General features: G+C 39.5%; 2 protein-coding genes across 2 annotated transcripts in view; one reads left to right on the forward strand and one right to left on the reverse strand.

Moving 5' to 3' along the window:
• Window positions 1-6,470: 6,470 nt before the first annotated feature.
• zdhhc3b (zinc finger DHHC-type palmitoyltransferase 3b) lies at window positions 6,471-12,346 on the forward strand. Its single transcript, XM_034124729.1, is given in 7 exon segments — window positions 6,471-6,570; window positions 6,572-6,802; window positions 7,243-7,367; window positions 8,196-8,292; window positions 8,547-8,628; window positions 8,920-9,050; window positions 9,827-12,346. Coding segments are annotated over 7 exon segments (897 nt in total). The 5' UTR covers window positions 6,471-6,498; the 3' UTR covers window positions 9,986-12,346.
• Window positions 12,347-13,161: 815 nt separating this feature from the next.
• LOC117477923 (transmembrane protein 42) overlaps window positions 13,162-15,409 on the reverse strand; it is a 4,800-nt gene continuing 2,552 nt past the window's right edge. The window contains exon 3 of the mRNA XM_034124730.1: window positions 13,162-15,409. This exon is cut by the window's right edge and continues 1,064 nt beyond it. The gene's annotated coding sequence lies outside the window, so the exon portion shown is untranslated.

The following is a 15,409-nucleotide window of genomic DNA, read 5'->3' on the forward strand; positions in this document are numbered from 1 at the left end:
AGTGTGAGGTATGTTTGTGAAAAACAGCGGACGTTAAATAATGCTACTTTACTGTAACGTGGATAACTACTTTACTGTAACGTGGATAACGCTTTAAGGCGGTTACAATCAGCTATCCATATGCTCCAGGTGCCAGAGCTACTTCCTGTTCGCGTTAATTGCATTATCATATTGGGAAGTTATTTAATTAATCGTGGATCACTTATCACTAACTGGAAAGACCCCATTGGTTATGACAACATACTTCCCCTTTTTACTCACCCATCTTTTGGGAGGTCAGAGGTCGATGTAGCTAGAGTCTTGCTCAAGGGCACTTCAGAAATGTTGACTCCCTAGTTATTACCTTTAAGATTTCCAACATGAGTTGCTCATAAGTAGTGCCAGGCGGAAGGTCTATACACGTGATTACAGTGTTTTGCATTGTTATAGCACTGATTTACAGCTGAAGTGATTAGAAAGCCAAGCATTTAGCAAAACAAAAACCCAGATATTTTCTTAGAGGAGGCTGGGGACCAGGTTTGAGTTAAAAGATATTTCATTTTGGCATTAAAATGTGTCATGTCACCAAAGACACATTTTCAAGAGGAAGTTAATGTGTCTGCTTAACAGAGAGATGCAACATGTCGATACTACTTAAAAAAGTTATGTACCTTTTCAATTTTTTCATTTTTTTTTTACGATAACTTCACTGGTTACAACTTATCAAAAACGGGTTCTGAAGAATTTCAGCTTTTCCTTCATCAAATTCTGATGGGAAAAGCTGATGGTATTGATCCCTCTGTAGAGCACTATTTACGGCCCACATTTCAATCAATATCTGCTTCACACTTCACTATAGTTATTAACTTCATGTAGTTAATCCTCCAATTTCAAAGCATCGGGAGGGTCACATAAATCTCGACACTATTGAATCAAGCTCTGCTAGTAAAACTAAACTGAATATAAATATAATTCTTTAGTCTTTGAAAAATGTGTTTTTTTATTTCTTGGTAAAAAGGAAAATCCATTAGTGTTAATTATCTCAACAGGAGGTCAAATGAGCTGCCTCTCCTCTCTACATCACATTCCTCATCCAGCCTGTCTGCATTATTTTCCACCATCAGTCTCTTACTTTGAAATTCATTCTAGCAGCAGACTATCAAACATACCCCATACATCATTCATTTAGTATCTGACTCTGCCATGCATATATTTTGAGTCACTGAGTCACCAATACAGGATACATCAGGCCTTTTCACATACTGTATCTAATATTTCAGTACTGCAGTGGCATCGGGTTGCTGATAGTGGCATTTCAGTACAGAAACTATTAACTGTTGTTTCTTTGAGTTATTTCTGTGTAAAAAGAAAAGAAGCAGCAATTCACTGAGAGAAATCTATTGACTCGTTCTCCGTGTTACAAAAAATAAGCTATTGATTTAGTTTCTGTTAATGAACTCTGGTTTTGCAGCGAGTTTCACTCCAGGTCTTTCACAAGACACCGTTTTTAGAGCCATCTAAGTGTCTTTGTTATTAATGGCCTGAAACATAAAAAAAGCAGTCCACATGACCAACACATTACCATACCAACCTTTAACAAATGTCTCTTGTCCCCCTCACTGAAACAAGTTTTTCTTGAAATGGTCTGCTCTGCAACCTGAATCAGATATACACTGGTAAACAGTCACATGCATAACTATAAGAGTAGGAACCTGTTTAACAAAGATACTCCATCCAAGATATTGAAATGAAACTTAGTGATTTACCGACAAGTAAAGGGAAGTACTTATGTACACATTTTCTCAAAGGTCTTACAGTTGTCCCTAGCAATGAATAATGATTTCCCCTTTTTAAGATGTGGTTTAATCTGATTACTATATCTAAAGCATTTACATTTTAATGCCTGTTGCATTTCAGTAAATGGAGATCTGTAACCTGAACTTAAAGTTGGCCAAAGTCAAGGCATGGTAACTAAATCCTGCTCCTCCAGGTTCCTTAGTTAGAATGATGAGGGCTGATGGCATTTTGCTAATAGATGACCTGATGATAAGGTAAAAGACAGTCCGTTTTATAGTCTGAAAACGTTCAGAGATTTACAACAAGTAATGTGATGATGAATCAGTTTTTGTTGGAATTTTCCTTAAAGTATTTTTAGTTAAGTTTGAAAAAAAGCAAGTGCCAGCACCCTAAAATGACAGTACAGCATGTGTTAAAACATACTTATTGTTTCTGTTTACTACCACCGGAGCAGAGACGCACGGTTCAGTAATCCCAGACTCTTGGTGAAAGTGATACTCGCAGACACACCAGACGTCTAACCTGACCTCCCTCTGCACCTGACTCATCTGCGCGATGACACGGCTGGTGAAAAGGGTCAAGAGGGTTGGTTTGGTTTGTGTTCGGGCATGCATTAGTTTAAAATACAGAAAGTAATTTTTTCCCCCAAGAAAGTGCTTCCGTATCCCAAATGCCTTCAATATCAGAATAGTAGATAATGTTCTCCTCATATTTGTCAGGCTTGTGTTTCAAAAGATTGGTAGATAGATAGGTTGAGACGGCAGCTATGTCAAAATAATACATTTAATTGTCAAAAAGTCCATCCAAGTCACACTTGAAGGATTGTGTTTAGATGGGTTTACTTGGCTTTACACAGCAGTGCTTTGAGCTAAATGCTAACATCAGCATGCTAATATGCTCACAATGAAAAGGCTAACATGCTGATGTTCAGTAAGTATAATGTGTCGTAACCATTGTCTGCCTAAGCCCCGCTCACATGGGACCGTTTGCGTTTATGCACAGTATGCGTATTCAAAAAAGTCTTCCGTTCACATGCATTAGTTTCATTTAACGTGTCTGTTCAAACGAGGCCGCGGGAAACGCTGTAGTACATATGCCGGGACTGTAAGTGGCGCTGTAACTTCCGCCAAAATACACCAAAAGCCGCGAAGAAGAGCAGCCCAGCAGCCCCGCCACAATGTTGCCATGGCTACCCTTCTGTTTAAACCCCGAAACTGAAACTGAAACTGAAAGAAACCGAATCTGTGGATATTGCATCCCGACCAAGAAGGTCTCCGTGGAGAGGACGGCTCAGAAAGAGAGATATTCTCTACAAACACCGGGTGAGATCCTCCTTTGTCAATATAATGGATCAATGCATGAAATCTGACTCTGTTTATTTTGTTTAAGGAGTATATTTAAGCAATAGCTCACGACAGGCCGTGGTACAGCTAAGGGGGTTGTCGACCCTCCGCTTCGCGTCGGGCCGAACCACGCCCCTTAGCTGTGATATAATGAGCATATATCACGGCCTGAAGTGAGCTATTGCTTTTATAAAACGGTTACCAAGTGTGGCAATATGAAAGAAAAATACACACTCTAATTTAAATAGTTTTTATTAGTAAATAATGATGTTCAAAATAAAATAGTCCCTCTGTTGCCTTCTGCACGAAACATAGTGCGAGGTGGTTGCTATGCAACAACACTAACAACAGCTAGCAAACATATTAGACAGAGAGCGTTGATCCATTATTTGGCTATTTATTTACATTAATGTGTATGTTGCCGTTTATTGTGCACCCACTGAAAAACTGTCCAGCATCAGTAGCATGGCTTACGTGGTTACTTGTATAGGCTGAGGTTGTTCTAGGCTGTTGCTTGGCGTGGCGAGAATATCGCTCCACTTGCTCCGGTCCCCGGGATTCGGCTTCCAGTAGCTCTGGAGAGAGCTTTCGCACCTGTGGCCACTAACGGTCATCATTTCTCTGCTTTGTTTCAAGACCCGCATCAGAAAGCTTTTGAATGGTTATACTTTTCCAGTTGGTCTACCTGCTCTTCACGTAGCTCTACATGTCGTCGTTTAGGTGCTTTTTGTTCTGGAGATAGGCACTCCTCAATCCACTCCTCCATAGTAAGACCCACCTCCCCCGGAGGATCTTAAATGTTGTTGCGGACCTTTTTGATTACAGATTTGAAAACATCGTTGCTTGCTTTAAAAGTAGCACAATTCATTATGTCAAACCTTGGAAAGTATCTAAATATCCCTGCCCTAATGCCAAAGGAACTGCACACTGAATATGTTTTTGCCGTTTGATGTCTATGTCTGGACCGTTGCGTAAAAAGGAGGGTTTCTGCCCCGTTACTTCTCCGCTGCTTTCTTGTTCCAGTTTGAAAAGCAAGCCCAACTGTATACTGTTTATCTCAGACGCGGAGGGATACTGACTTGTTGTGAAAAGTAACTTACAATTCTACCCGTGGTATACGCTCAGTATACCACGGCTAAGAACCAATCAGATTGCTTGATTTTACTTGTCCGTTTTATAATGGGCGTTAACAATTCTGGTTTGCCTTTTATAATATTATTTCATTCAAGAACCCCTTGTGCGTTTAATTAACACAGCTATTTTTGATAGTTGCTGCAGGAGAGGCGGGGCTATCGTTATTTTTTCAGGAAATATTCGTATCGAGGTGATTACACGGACTCGGTTGACCCCCCAGAGCGTTTCGTTTGCAAATCTATCCACCTTGGGACCCGTTATTGTTTGTGGGGTCAGTTTCTATCGGCCTCGTGTAAATAATAGGGCTATACGCACGCGAAACTATGCAGATACAAGCAGTTTTCTCCTCGTGTAAACGGCGCCTAATGGCTTGTTAGCAGGCTTACATTAGCTTTTTAGCAGTAAACACAATTTACTGGTTCCAAATTGCATGGTGATTCATACATTCACTACATCACAAATGTACCTCGAATGGGCAGTAGAGGAAAAGTTTAAAGGATTGGCAAACTCCTTGGGATTGGTCCTCCTAAGCCTTATTCATACAGGAAGTGCCTCGAGACAGGGAGGGGTGACTTGGCAAAGACGGCACACCAGTAACAGTTAATAGAGGATGACAAAACGGATACAAAATACAATCATAAAACACAAATGCTCAGATGATTTCTTCAACATGTTGATCTTTAAATGTGTTGTGAGTGAGAGGCCAGATGGGTGTGGTGCTGTGTGCAGTAGGATGGGCTGGATAATACGAAGCATACAAAGAGGGTCTGGTTAGTGATCTGGAGTCGGGCTCTAATGAACTGAGGTGTTTAAATTCAAACCAGAGATGGCGGCCGTTTACTAATTTAATCCCAGAAGCGCTGTAATGCCACATCTTTTTAATACTAATTAATACAGACGTAAAAGTAAAGATTAGGTCATTGCTCAGTTAAGCCTAATGGATAGATGGAATCCTCAGGAATTACCAATTTGGCTGCTCCCCCTATAAGCTCAGGTTTTAGTGAGGAGACGGCGCCGAGGTCCATCAGCCGTCCTCCGGGAATTTGCATTTTTACTCAGTCTGTGTTATCTGCATAAAATAGTGAGGCCTTCTTTTGGTTTTCTGACATTTGATCCCCTTTGAAGTCCAAACATCTTTATCAACACACACTCAGTCCTCCTCCATTGCTTATTCATGAGGCTCGGGCACACACTCAGGCCCCGTGCGGCTCAGGCTACTGGAGGCGTCTCTGTTGATGCTTTGTTTGTTTCACTTTTAAAGCCAAAATTGCCATTTCCTAATCCTTCAGCAGCCTCTTCGTTTCTCTGAGAGAATTTGGTGAGATTGTTTGGCCTGTTGGGATTAGGCCAGTCACTGTTTTTCCTCCTTCAGTTTATGCTTCCTGCTGATATTTGCTGATTCACTCTGCGGACTTATAAACCCCTTATCTTTGTTTATATTCCTTGAGGAAATAGAGCACTTTTTTAAGAAAATGTACTCAGACTCTGAATTGCTTTGGTAACACACTCATACACTTTGATATTGCTTTAATGAAGACAGGGCAGTTATATACAGCTTGGGAAATTCATCAATTTGTAGATCAAAGTTATTTGCATACATTTTGAGAATTGACTTTTTTAGATCATTTAAAATACCAAACATATTTTCTTTCAGCTTTGTTCTTTGAAAATGAGTATTTTATTTGTCTTACATGACAGCAAATCTATGATTTTAAGGTGTTGGATAACGGCTGGTTGATGTAAAGAAAATCCTATATGACAATATTTAATTTATACAAAATATTTCCACAATGAGATGATAAATAATCATCAGTAATGAAGATTTAACGACTAGGCGGATAAAGAAAAATAGACCTTCTAGAACAGAACATTTAATAACTTTACTATAATGCAGCTTTAAAACCAGGAAAAGACAACACTCACCAAATTACGATATCAGAACTCTAAGATGATATCCAGTCTCGTATCACTTTTCTGATATAATATCAATATTTGACCCAGTATTAGTTTGGTTTGGTGGTCAGAAAAATATAAGAAATGTATCGCTTAAGACCCTGGAGAACTGTAGATTTACACCAGAAAGTCAACAATCAGTTAAGTGAAAAATAATAGTTAATTTCACTCCCTATCTAATTCTCTTCTTTCTTTCTTTTATGTTCTCCACATCTCTCTGCCCCCCTACTTCCTCTCCATCTGTCCTCCGTCTCTCCTCGCAGCATGTGGTGGGAGCCGCAGGTTTTGTAGAATGAAGAGCCCGGCGCACCGCACCAGGGACATCGAGAGGCAAGCTGGCTACCTGAGGCCCGAGCACTGCGCCCCCCCCCCCGCTGCGCTACGGCTCCGACACCATGTGGTTCATCCGTGACGGCTGCGGCATCGTGTGCGGCGTCATCACCTGGTTCCTGGTCTTTTACGCCGAGTTTGTGGTGGTGTTCGTCGTGTTGCTGCCTGCCAAGAGCGTGATCTACAGCCTCTTCAACGGGCTGATCTTCAACGCCCTCGGGGTCCTCGCCCTCGCCTCTCATGCTAAGGCCATGTGCACAGACCCGGTCAGTCACACTCTCATCTGGTTACTTTACTGTCACCCAGTACTCTAATAACACACAGATTGTAGATACAAAATGGTTGTAGCGTTTGCAGATGCATGTTTTTAGATCTAGTTTTAATGTCACTATAATATTTGCGTTGATCCTTTATGGTACATATGTTTTCATGTAATTATGACAGACTTTAATGAGACACAGCTAACTTGTGGTAACTCTACTGTGGTATTCCAGTGTAGAGTTTGGTTTTGGACCCACTGCTTACATATTACCTGGGGCCACTTACTTACTGATTATCCTGCCCCATTGATATGTTTCCTTTCAAAGGGTAATTTCCATGTTTATGGAACGTCTCCAGCTAAATCAATGACAGGAAAACCCTGTAAAACATCCACAGGTACAGAAACTACAATTGTATTCCTTGTCAATGCCTCTGTTTTCTTCAGGGAGCCGTGCCTAAAGGGAACGCTACCAAAGAATTCATCGAAAGCCTGCAGCTCAAACCCGGACAGGTGGTCTACAAGTGTCCCAAGTGCTGCAGCATAAAGCCTGACCGAGCTCACCACTGCAGGTACGGCACTCCCTGTGATAGTGCAGATTGTAGGGAAGATTACAAACTTGGCAACTTCTAAGATGTGGGTCTGGGCGATTAGAGTTTTCTGCTGAAGTCTGCACCTTGCAGAGGAAAGTCCTCATGCGTCTCTTCACTTCTTTACTCATCTGTTCCACTGATGAATCGCCGGCCTCTACTGTGTGTGTTTTTCTTTGAGCGTAGCATTTCCCTGCAGGCTTTGCAGGTGGATGTTAAGGAGTTCCCTCCGAGGCAGCTCAGTGGTACCCTGGGATCTTCAGGCATGAAAAGCACAAAAACACTTCAGCGTAACTGAATTGTAAAGCCAGTGACTCATTCTGTCTCAGAGAGAAAAATGGGTGTCAGTTTAAATTAAGAAGATTATATCTTCTTCTTATGAGTCATTCCTGTGGGTGGTTGTAATGATACACTGCAATGATACCCTTGTCTCTAGTGACCAATAGGATGGAAATATATTACACACAAGATTGCAGCTTTAAAAATATAGATTTAGCTTAGAGAGCGTGTAAACAAGGCACATGAATAAATCTAGCAGGATCTTCTGCTTCGTCAGATGACAACTTCTGAATTGTCTGACCTTACTTGAGATGCATAAGAAATGTAATTCTGCGAGATAAATAAGCACTCACACACACACGACAGCCACCATGATTGAGAGCACAACGATCCTGTCTCTCACTTCACTTTGATTGTGTCCTTATCTTACTGTTATTAGAAAAATACACTCTGTTTTCAGATTGGTATTTTGCCTGCAATGTTTGTATTCATTTTCATCAACTTTATCTTTGTGTCTCTGTGTGCCCACAGTGTGTGTAAACGCTGCATCAAAAAGATGGACCACCACTGTCCCTGGGTGAATAACTGTGTCGGAGAGAGCAATCAGAAATACTTTGTGCTCTTCACAGTGAGTCTTAAAACACTTGAACCAATATGCTTTTACACAAGTAATATTGTTGGCTGTATTGCATGGCTAAATATGTAAGCAAAAATATTGTGGAGCAGAAATGCAACAAGTACCTGCCGCCTTCATTCTATATTTACTGTTTTTATCTCAACTTATATGCAACCCCTATATAAATAACATTAGTATGAAATATAGATTAGATACATGTCTTGATATTATGATTATCTTATGTTTTGCTCTTTTTCTCTCGACAGATGTATATTTCACTAATATCTTTCCATGCCCTGATCTTGGTGGCCTTCCATTTTGTTTTCTGCTTTGAAGAAGACTGGACAAGTACGTGATGAACTGATGTAGCAGCTGCTCAGTGTACTCAGGGACTTTATTGTTTTACCACCATTAATGTGCAAATATAGCTGATTATATCCAACGGAGAATTGTAAAGATGCAAAGCTGCAAACGTATAATACATTCTAACCAACCATATCCCGAATGTACCATTAGTAGTTATATTCTTATGTCCTGTGAGAGATTTTAGGAAAGAGCTTGACTCCATTTTGTTGCTGTGCATTTTCACACAGATAAAATGTACAACTTGACAAATCTTTCTTCACTCTTCTTTTCCAGAGTGCAGTAACTTCTCTCCACCGGCTACCGTCATCCTCCTCATCCTCCTCTGCTTTGAGGCTCTCCTCTTCCTGATCTTCACTGCAGTCATGTTTGGGACCCAGGTCCACTCCATCTGCTCCGATGAGACGGTGAGTAAAAACTTAAAAGTCATGAAATAGTCAGACTTTAAAAAATCCAAATTGGAGTCAGCCAAGGAAATTACATCTGGTGCATCCCTTACAACCAAATCACTCATCTGTTTTTGAATAAGTATGTGTTGGGCTGGTTGAGTTTAGGCAGCAAGTTATCCTGACACACATGTAGGTTCCTTTCTGCCGCTCTGACTCTTTAAAATAAGTCATGAATTCATCCTGTGTGTTGTTGACTAAATCATAGCACAGATGATAGCAGGAGCAGGTAATTTGCTTACTCTGCAGCCTCCAGGTAGGTGAGATTATTTCCCATACTGTGTCGGCTCAACCACCCACAACAATGACTCACAGCGGCTTGATCTTCTATACAAAGATCATCTACTTCAGTCCATTTTGTGCCTGCGTGCTGTTCTTTGACACCAGGGAATGCTGACAGTGAGTCACCATAATCATAATTAAAGGAATACTTGTTGATTATTTTTAAATATATTACTCACCCCGTTTTATCTGTAACTCTTGAAGAAATATCTAAGGGTTGAGAAAAGTATATATTTTGTTCTGCTTTTCTGATTCTACGTTCACCGTGGAGGCATCCAAGAATTTCAATTACGCATTCAAGGTAACACGGGGAGTTACTGATGGCTGAATATATACCAGACCACAAAATTGGATTGTGGTCACACACAGACATTTGGATACACAGCTATATGTTCAGCTTTAATCAGTTCTGGAGATTGTCAGATTCTGATGTTTGTCACTTCTTTTACCTGCAGGGTATCGAACAGCTTAAGAAGGAGGAGAGACGATGGGCCAAAAGGTCCAAATGGATGAATTTGAAGGTGGTGTTTGGCCATCCGTTCTCTATAGCCTGGCTGAGCCCCTTTGCAACACCCGACCACGGCAAGGCAGACTTGTACCAGTACATTGTGTGAAAACTGAAGCCTGGCTGAGCTCTGCTGCTGTGGACTTCTCCGATATCCCTTCCTATTGGCTGGACCTCAACGAGCATGAACTCTTCTTTACCACTTCTACGTTTTCTTTCATTTATGGATATTTTGTTTATCAATATTATCAGGGTGTTCCGTTGTCAAAGATTTTTTTTTGTTTTTAAAACATTCACCTTCTTTTTATTTTTGTTTGGCTGGTGCTGACTGAGAGTAGTTGCAACAACTTGACAAGAAGCACTTAAACCACAGCCAGAGGCGGAGTTCTTCCTGCAGTATGTCTGATCATTTCCTGCTTCCAAAACTAGACAATAATGTGAACTCGAAACTGAAGTCCAGAAAGTTTCACTGTCCGTGTGACAAAATGGACTCCGGAGTTTGTCTTCCTGTAAACATTGTAATCCTGTCACTTCTTTATTTGCTGTATTCCTGTTGTTGCAATAGTCTTTTGCTAAATGCTGCGGGTGATTTGCCTTAGAACAGTGCATTAGTGAACGTTGGCCTCTGCTTTTTTGTTTAAAGAAATGTTTATTATTTTGCCTTATCAATACATTCAGGGTGAGACAGGATCATATTAGTTAAATATTGTATTAAATGAGATTGTCTTGTTGTTCTTTGATGCCAGATAGGTGGATAAATCCAAGTATTTTAGGAAATGTAACTTGACACTACATTTGATCAAATTTATGTTTTGATTTACATACTTTTAGTCTGCACTTTATCCCCCCTTTCTGGCTTATCATATAAAAACAGGTTAGGCATGTGTTTTTTGTTGTTTGGACTGGCCATTAGCTAATTTCCAGCCAAAACCGGAGCTGTGAAGGACATCCAAAGGCTGTAGGACAGTTCACTGCCTTAGTTAAAGTTATACTCTGGTTGATATGGCAACAGTCAATGGTTTCCATAGCACAATTTATAATACTACAGTGAACCCTCGCTGAGCAGCTATTTTGGCAGAAATACGACCAAAACAAGCAGCAGTAGCAACGATGCTACCAAACGAAATGAACAATCAGCACCATAATCAGCTGTGCTCTGATTTTATGTTTGGACCTCAAGCGAATTAAGATAAACAGTGTGTGGGGCTTGTCCTTCAGGAGGAGAGGATGAGAAGATGAGAGCAGGCAACATGATAACATAATTAAAGTTTAACTAGGAACCATCTGGTGATTCAGATCACTGCAGCCACACTGCCAAATCGGTTCAGGGGCGTAAAGTAGGGCTAATTTTGGCCCCTTCAGCGTTTCCTGCACCCCTACTTAAGCCTTCCTCAGACTACTCCTGAGTTTTAATCTGCAGCAATATATTTTTTCCTCCTTGAATTTTTTTATCGAAACACACTGTGACTATAAATGAAATAAGATTAAACGCTAACGCTTTGAGTCGCTTATTGGTAATTTCAATGTGTGGCAAGAAAGGCAGACTTGCCTCTGACAAAGAAAAACACTATTTATTTACATCAAATGGTTACTTGGTATAAATCTTGAGCTGAAATTCATGGAAATCCTATGGATTATCATTTTGAAATCACTTCGAAGGTAAGCAGTTGTGTCTAGTCCAAGAAGCGCTGCAGCTTTTAAATGTCAATCGTATTTATAATCCAGTATAGTTTGTTTTGACCAGTGTCTTTTTGATTATTTGACAACTCTTGTGTAGCGAATCTAGTCGACCTCTTGGCTTCGTACCAGTTTAAATCGGTCACAGCAGCAATTGATGGAATTTGCTTTTCGATAATCCAGTTTGTCATAGATTGTAGTTGTGAGCCTGACTAGAGGGGAAAAGCCTCACAGGATAAAATGTTAGTTTGAATTTAGGCCAGTGTAAAATGTTCACCGAGGCCTGAAAGATCATATTAGGAATGCACGTTTTAACAGCATTGTGTGAGGAGGATGTTTCACTTTTGTTGGGAATAATTTGGTGCAGATAGGAAATAGTCCACTTCAAAGCATTTAACACTAAAAATGCCTTTGCTGAAATGTGTTTGAAAGCCTTACTGTATTTAAAACAAGCTTTTTAAGGGTGATGGAAGGACACATTTGAACATACATGTTGCCAAATTGAATGCTTATTGAAGGGATGCATTGAAGTAACCATTTCAAGAACGAGATATTCTCACAATTTAAAAAAACAAACAGGTTTTATGAAATGCAAAAATGTTATATCGAGATGCAATGGTTGCTGTCTAGTTTACACATACTGTACACCAGCTTTCTTCTAGAATTGTTTATGTCCTTTGTGGTCAGGTATGAATAGCCTTTTTTAGTACTTACTGTGGACCACATTTTCTTTTTGACTGGTATTTGTTTAAAGGGGAATGAAATAAAATGGTATGTATGTGACACAACTTTCTTCAAATGTTATGGTTAATGATTGTTGCCATCCGTTTTTTTTATATTTTGGCAGAACATATTTGACTAATTCGGGTGTTTTAATTTTTTTTATTATTATTTATTATTTTGGAGAGAAAGGTATTCCTTTTTGAGATAATTGGCTTGCTTATTACAGGGATGGAATCAAAAATTATACTTGACACTATTGTCAAATAACTATATTCAAAAACATAAATTATACAATTCTGTCCAAGCTGTTATCTGCCATGTTACTGGGGTGCAAGGCATTTGAAAAGGCTTTAAAGGGATTTAAGTTTCATCTGCCATTTCTCCAAGAGGTATTTAAAGAAAGGGCTGGTCTAATGAAGCATCACCGTGTGAATAGATGTAGACTAGCTCAGGGCTAACATCACATCCAGCCCTATAAAGTGAGAACGCATTTCATACATTACTTAGGAAATTGAGCCCAATGAGTATAATGTCCCTGTTTGTTGTAGGAAAACAGTCAGGCCATTTACATCTTATTCAACCTTGGAAAGTAGAATGGCTCTATAAAGCTACTCTGTTTGAAGACGAAAGCTGTCTTGAAGACGTACTTAACATCTTCTCACAGCCAATAATATCTGAGTGATGGAGACGAGAATCTTGTTAGTCAGATAAGATGTTTTATTTAATAATTCAACAGTGTTTCTTCTCTCAGTGAGGATGGCAATTGATACGTTCTTTAAAGTGTTTCCTATTAAGAGAATATATTTACACTTTTACAAACCTTCAGAATAAATTGATAACTAATCTTTATATAAGTTGTACCAACAAACTACTGCAAAATCTGTGTCTTTCTGTTTATTCTACCATGAGATGAGTCAAAACTTTACTGAATCAGAAAAAGGGCTCATACATTTACTGTTTTATAGCAGTGCATCACATTAACTCATGAATGTGACACACACCGAGAGGTCGACGTTATAACTCAGTGATTTTCTAATCTCTCTGTACAACTAATCTACAGTGTAAGTGCACATAAATACATCACACCCAGGGCCATGCGGCTGTCATGGAGCTTTAAATGTGGCAACTGCCAAGCTCCAGCTGGTTATATTACAGTGGGAGTGGATTCACAGGTAGATGGTTTAACATCATATCATGCCAATAACTGGAGGAAAAGCCAGGCACATTATAACCCTTCAGAATGTAAAGAAAAATATTACAGATATCAAAGGCGTGTTAAATAAATAGTTTGACATTTTTGGAAATGCAATTATTTCCTTTCTTGCTGAGAGTTTGATGAGAAGATCTCTCATGTCTTTATGTTACTTTGATGCTATACAGCTAGCAGCCTAGCTTATCATAACAACTGTAAAGAGCTAGCCTGTGGTAACATACCAAACAGCACCTCCTAAACTCATATATTCACAAGTTATATGCAGTGATCCGGTAGTCCACAAATAAAAAATAAACTGTCAAATTGTCAAGTAGTGAGAAATAGTCTGGCAGATAACCTCCCATTAAGCCCTACCTAAATCTGTCAAGTAAATAGGAAGCTAGACTGGTTAGCTTAGCATAGACTATAAACCTGCCTGTCTCTCTGTTCAAATGCCAAATTACACCCTACTGGTAGTACTGGAAGGCCTCCTATTCCCCTTAAATAGAGACAGGCTAGCTGTTTCCCCTGTTTTCAGTCTTGACGATAAGCTAAGCTAACTTGCTAACATCTCCAGTTTATATTGTGAGACCAGACATAAGAGTTGTATCAATCTTCTTATCTAACTCTCTACAAGAAAGCAAATTCACTTCTCTGTGGCTGTGAGTTATCTCCACTGTTTAAGAAATATAACAACACTTTAACTTTAGAGCTTCATAATCACATTGTCACTGCAGTCACATTAATAGAGATGCATGTAAATCACATGATACAAAACCTACACAGCAGCAGCTGGAAGGATATATTTGTGCATTGCTGCTGTGGAACATTACATACAGGTATTAGAGCTACCATTCTGCATTTATATTATGATATGTATCTAGACAACAGCAAAGTGTGATCTTAAAATAGTTCAATAAAGCAACCTTTCATGTCATATTCAGTCCAACCCCTGTACTTGGCTGATTTACGCTTACCGAAACGTCCCTCGAGCAGCCTGTTTTTTCATTTTCTACATTACATCATGAATACTCAAAGCATCATTCACTTTTATACACATCACAGTGTTATGAGATTTAAAGGTGAATAATGTTATTGCACTCTCACTGACAACTCCAGGGATGTAGGGGGAGCTTTTAATAAAGCCAGGTTAAACCCAGAGTGATGATGGTCTATGGACAGGAAAATATAAGATTGTAAATGCATGGCGCACGCATAAAGCTCAACAGGCAATTAAAGAGGCCATGTGATGTCTCTGATGCTTAAGAGACGGTTTGGACACTTTAGTCACATGATTGTGAATTTAATAACATTATTCAGCTCACAGGGACTTCCCTCTGATGTGGACTGACACTCCAGGATGCTTTGGTGTGAGATATTTGAGTTCAATTTTCAGTAGAAACATGCAACGTCCAACATAAAGTGGAAGAGCATCTTCCTCTGAATCATAAAATGTGTCATGCTCCTATCTTGAGGTTCAAGCTGTCAAGAAAGGCAAATCATATTATTTTTAAAGAACCAAAGGATGAAACTTTCAAAGCTACATATTATTTCTTGTGAAAATAAGATTTCTTCAGCTAAGTGCGTCACTATGAACCTGCCTCAAGCATGCATAAAATGCAACGTCAGTGTAAGATGTTTACAGTGACTGTCTTAGTTATTTAAGGAAATGTCAGAATTAAGAAAGCTTTGGTGATTTGACGGCTACGATACATAATGCACTGGCTGATTAATAGTGACATCGTGAGCATGGCCAATGATGCTATTTGTCCATTTCTCATGAACACAACACCAAAGATTGACGAGAGATAAGTCTGACCATATGGCCACAGGTTTTCAAAGTATACATACATATCTGTTAATTATTTTGTGTCTATTCCTTTAATGAAATAGTTTGAAATGCAATGACTTCCTTATTGCAGAGAGTTAGATGAAGATTTG

Source organism: Trematomus bernacchii, unplaced genomic scaffold (genome assembly GCF_902827165.1).
Source record: "Trematomus bernacchii unplaced genomic scaffold, fTreBer1.1, whole genome shotgun sequence".
Lineage (NCBI taxonomy): Eukaryota > Metazoa > Chordata > Actinopteri > Perciformes > Nototheniidae > Trematomus > Trematomus bernacchii.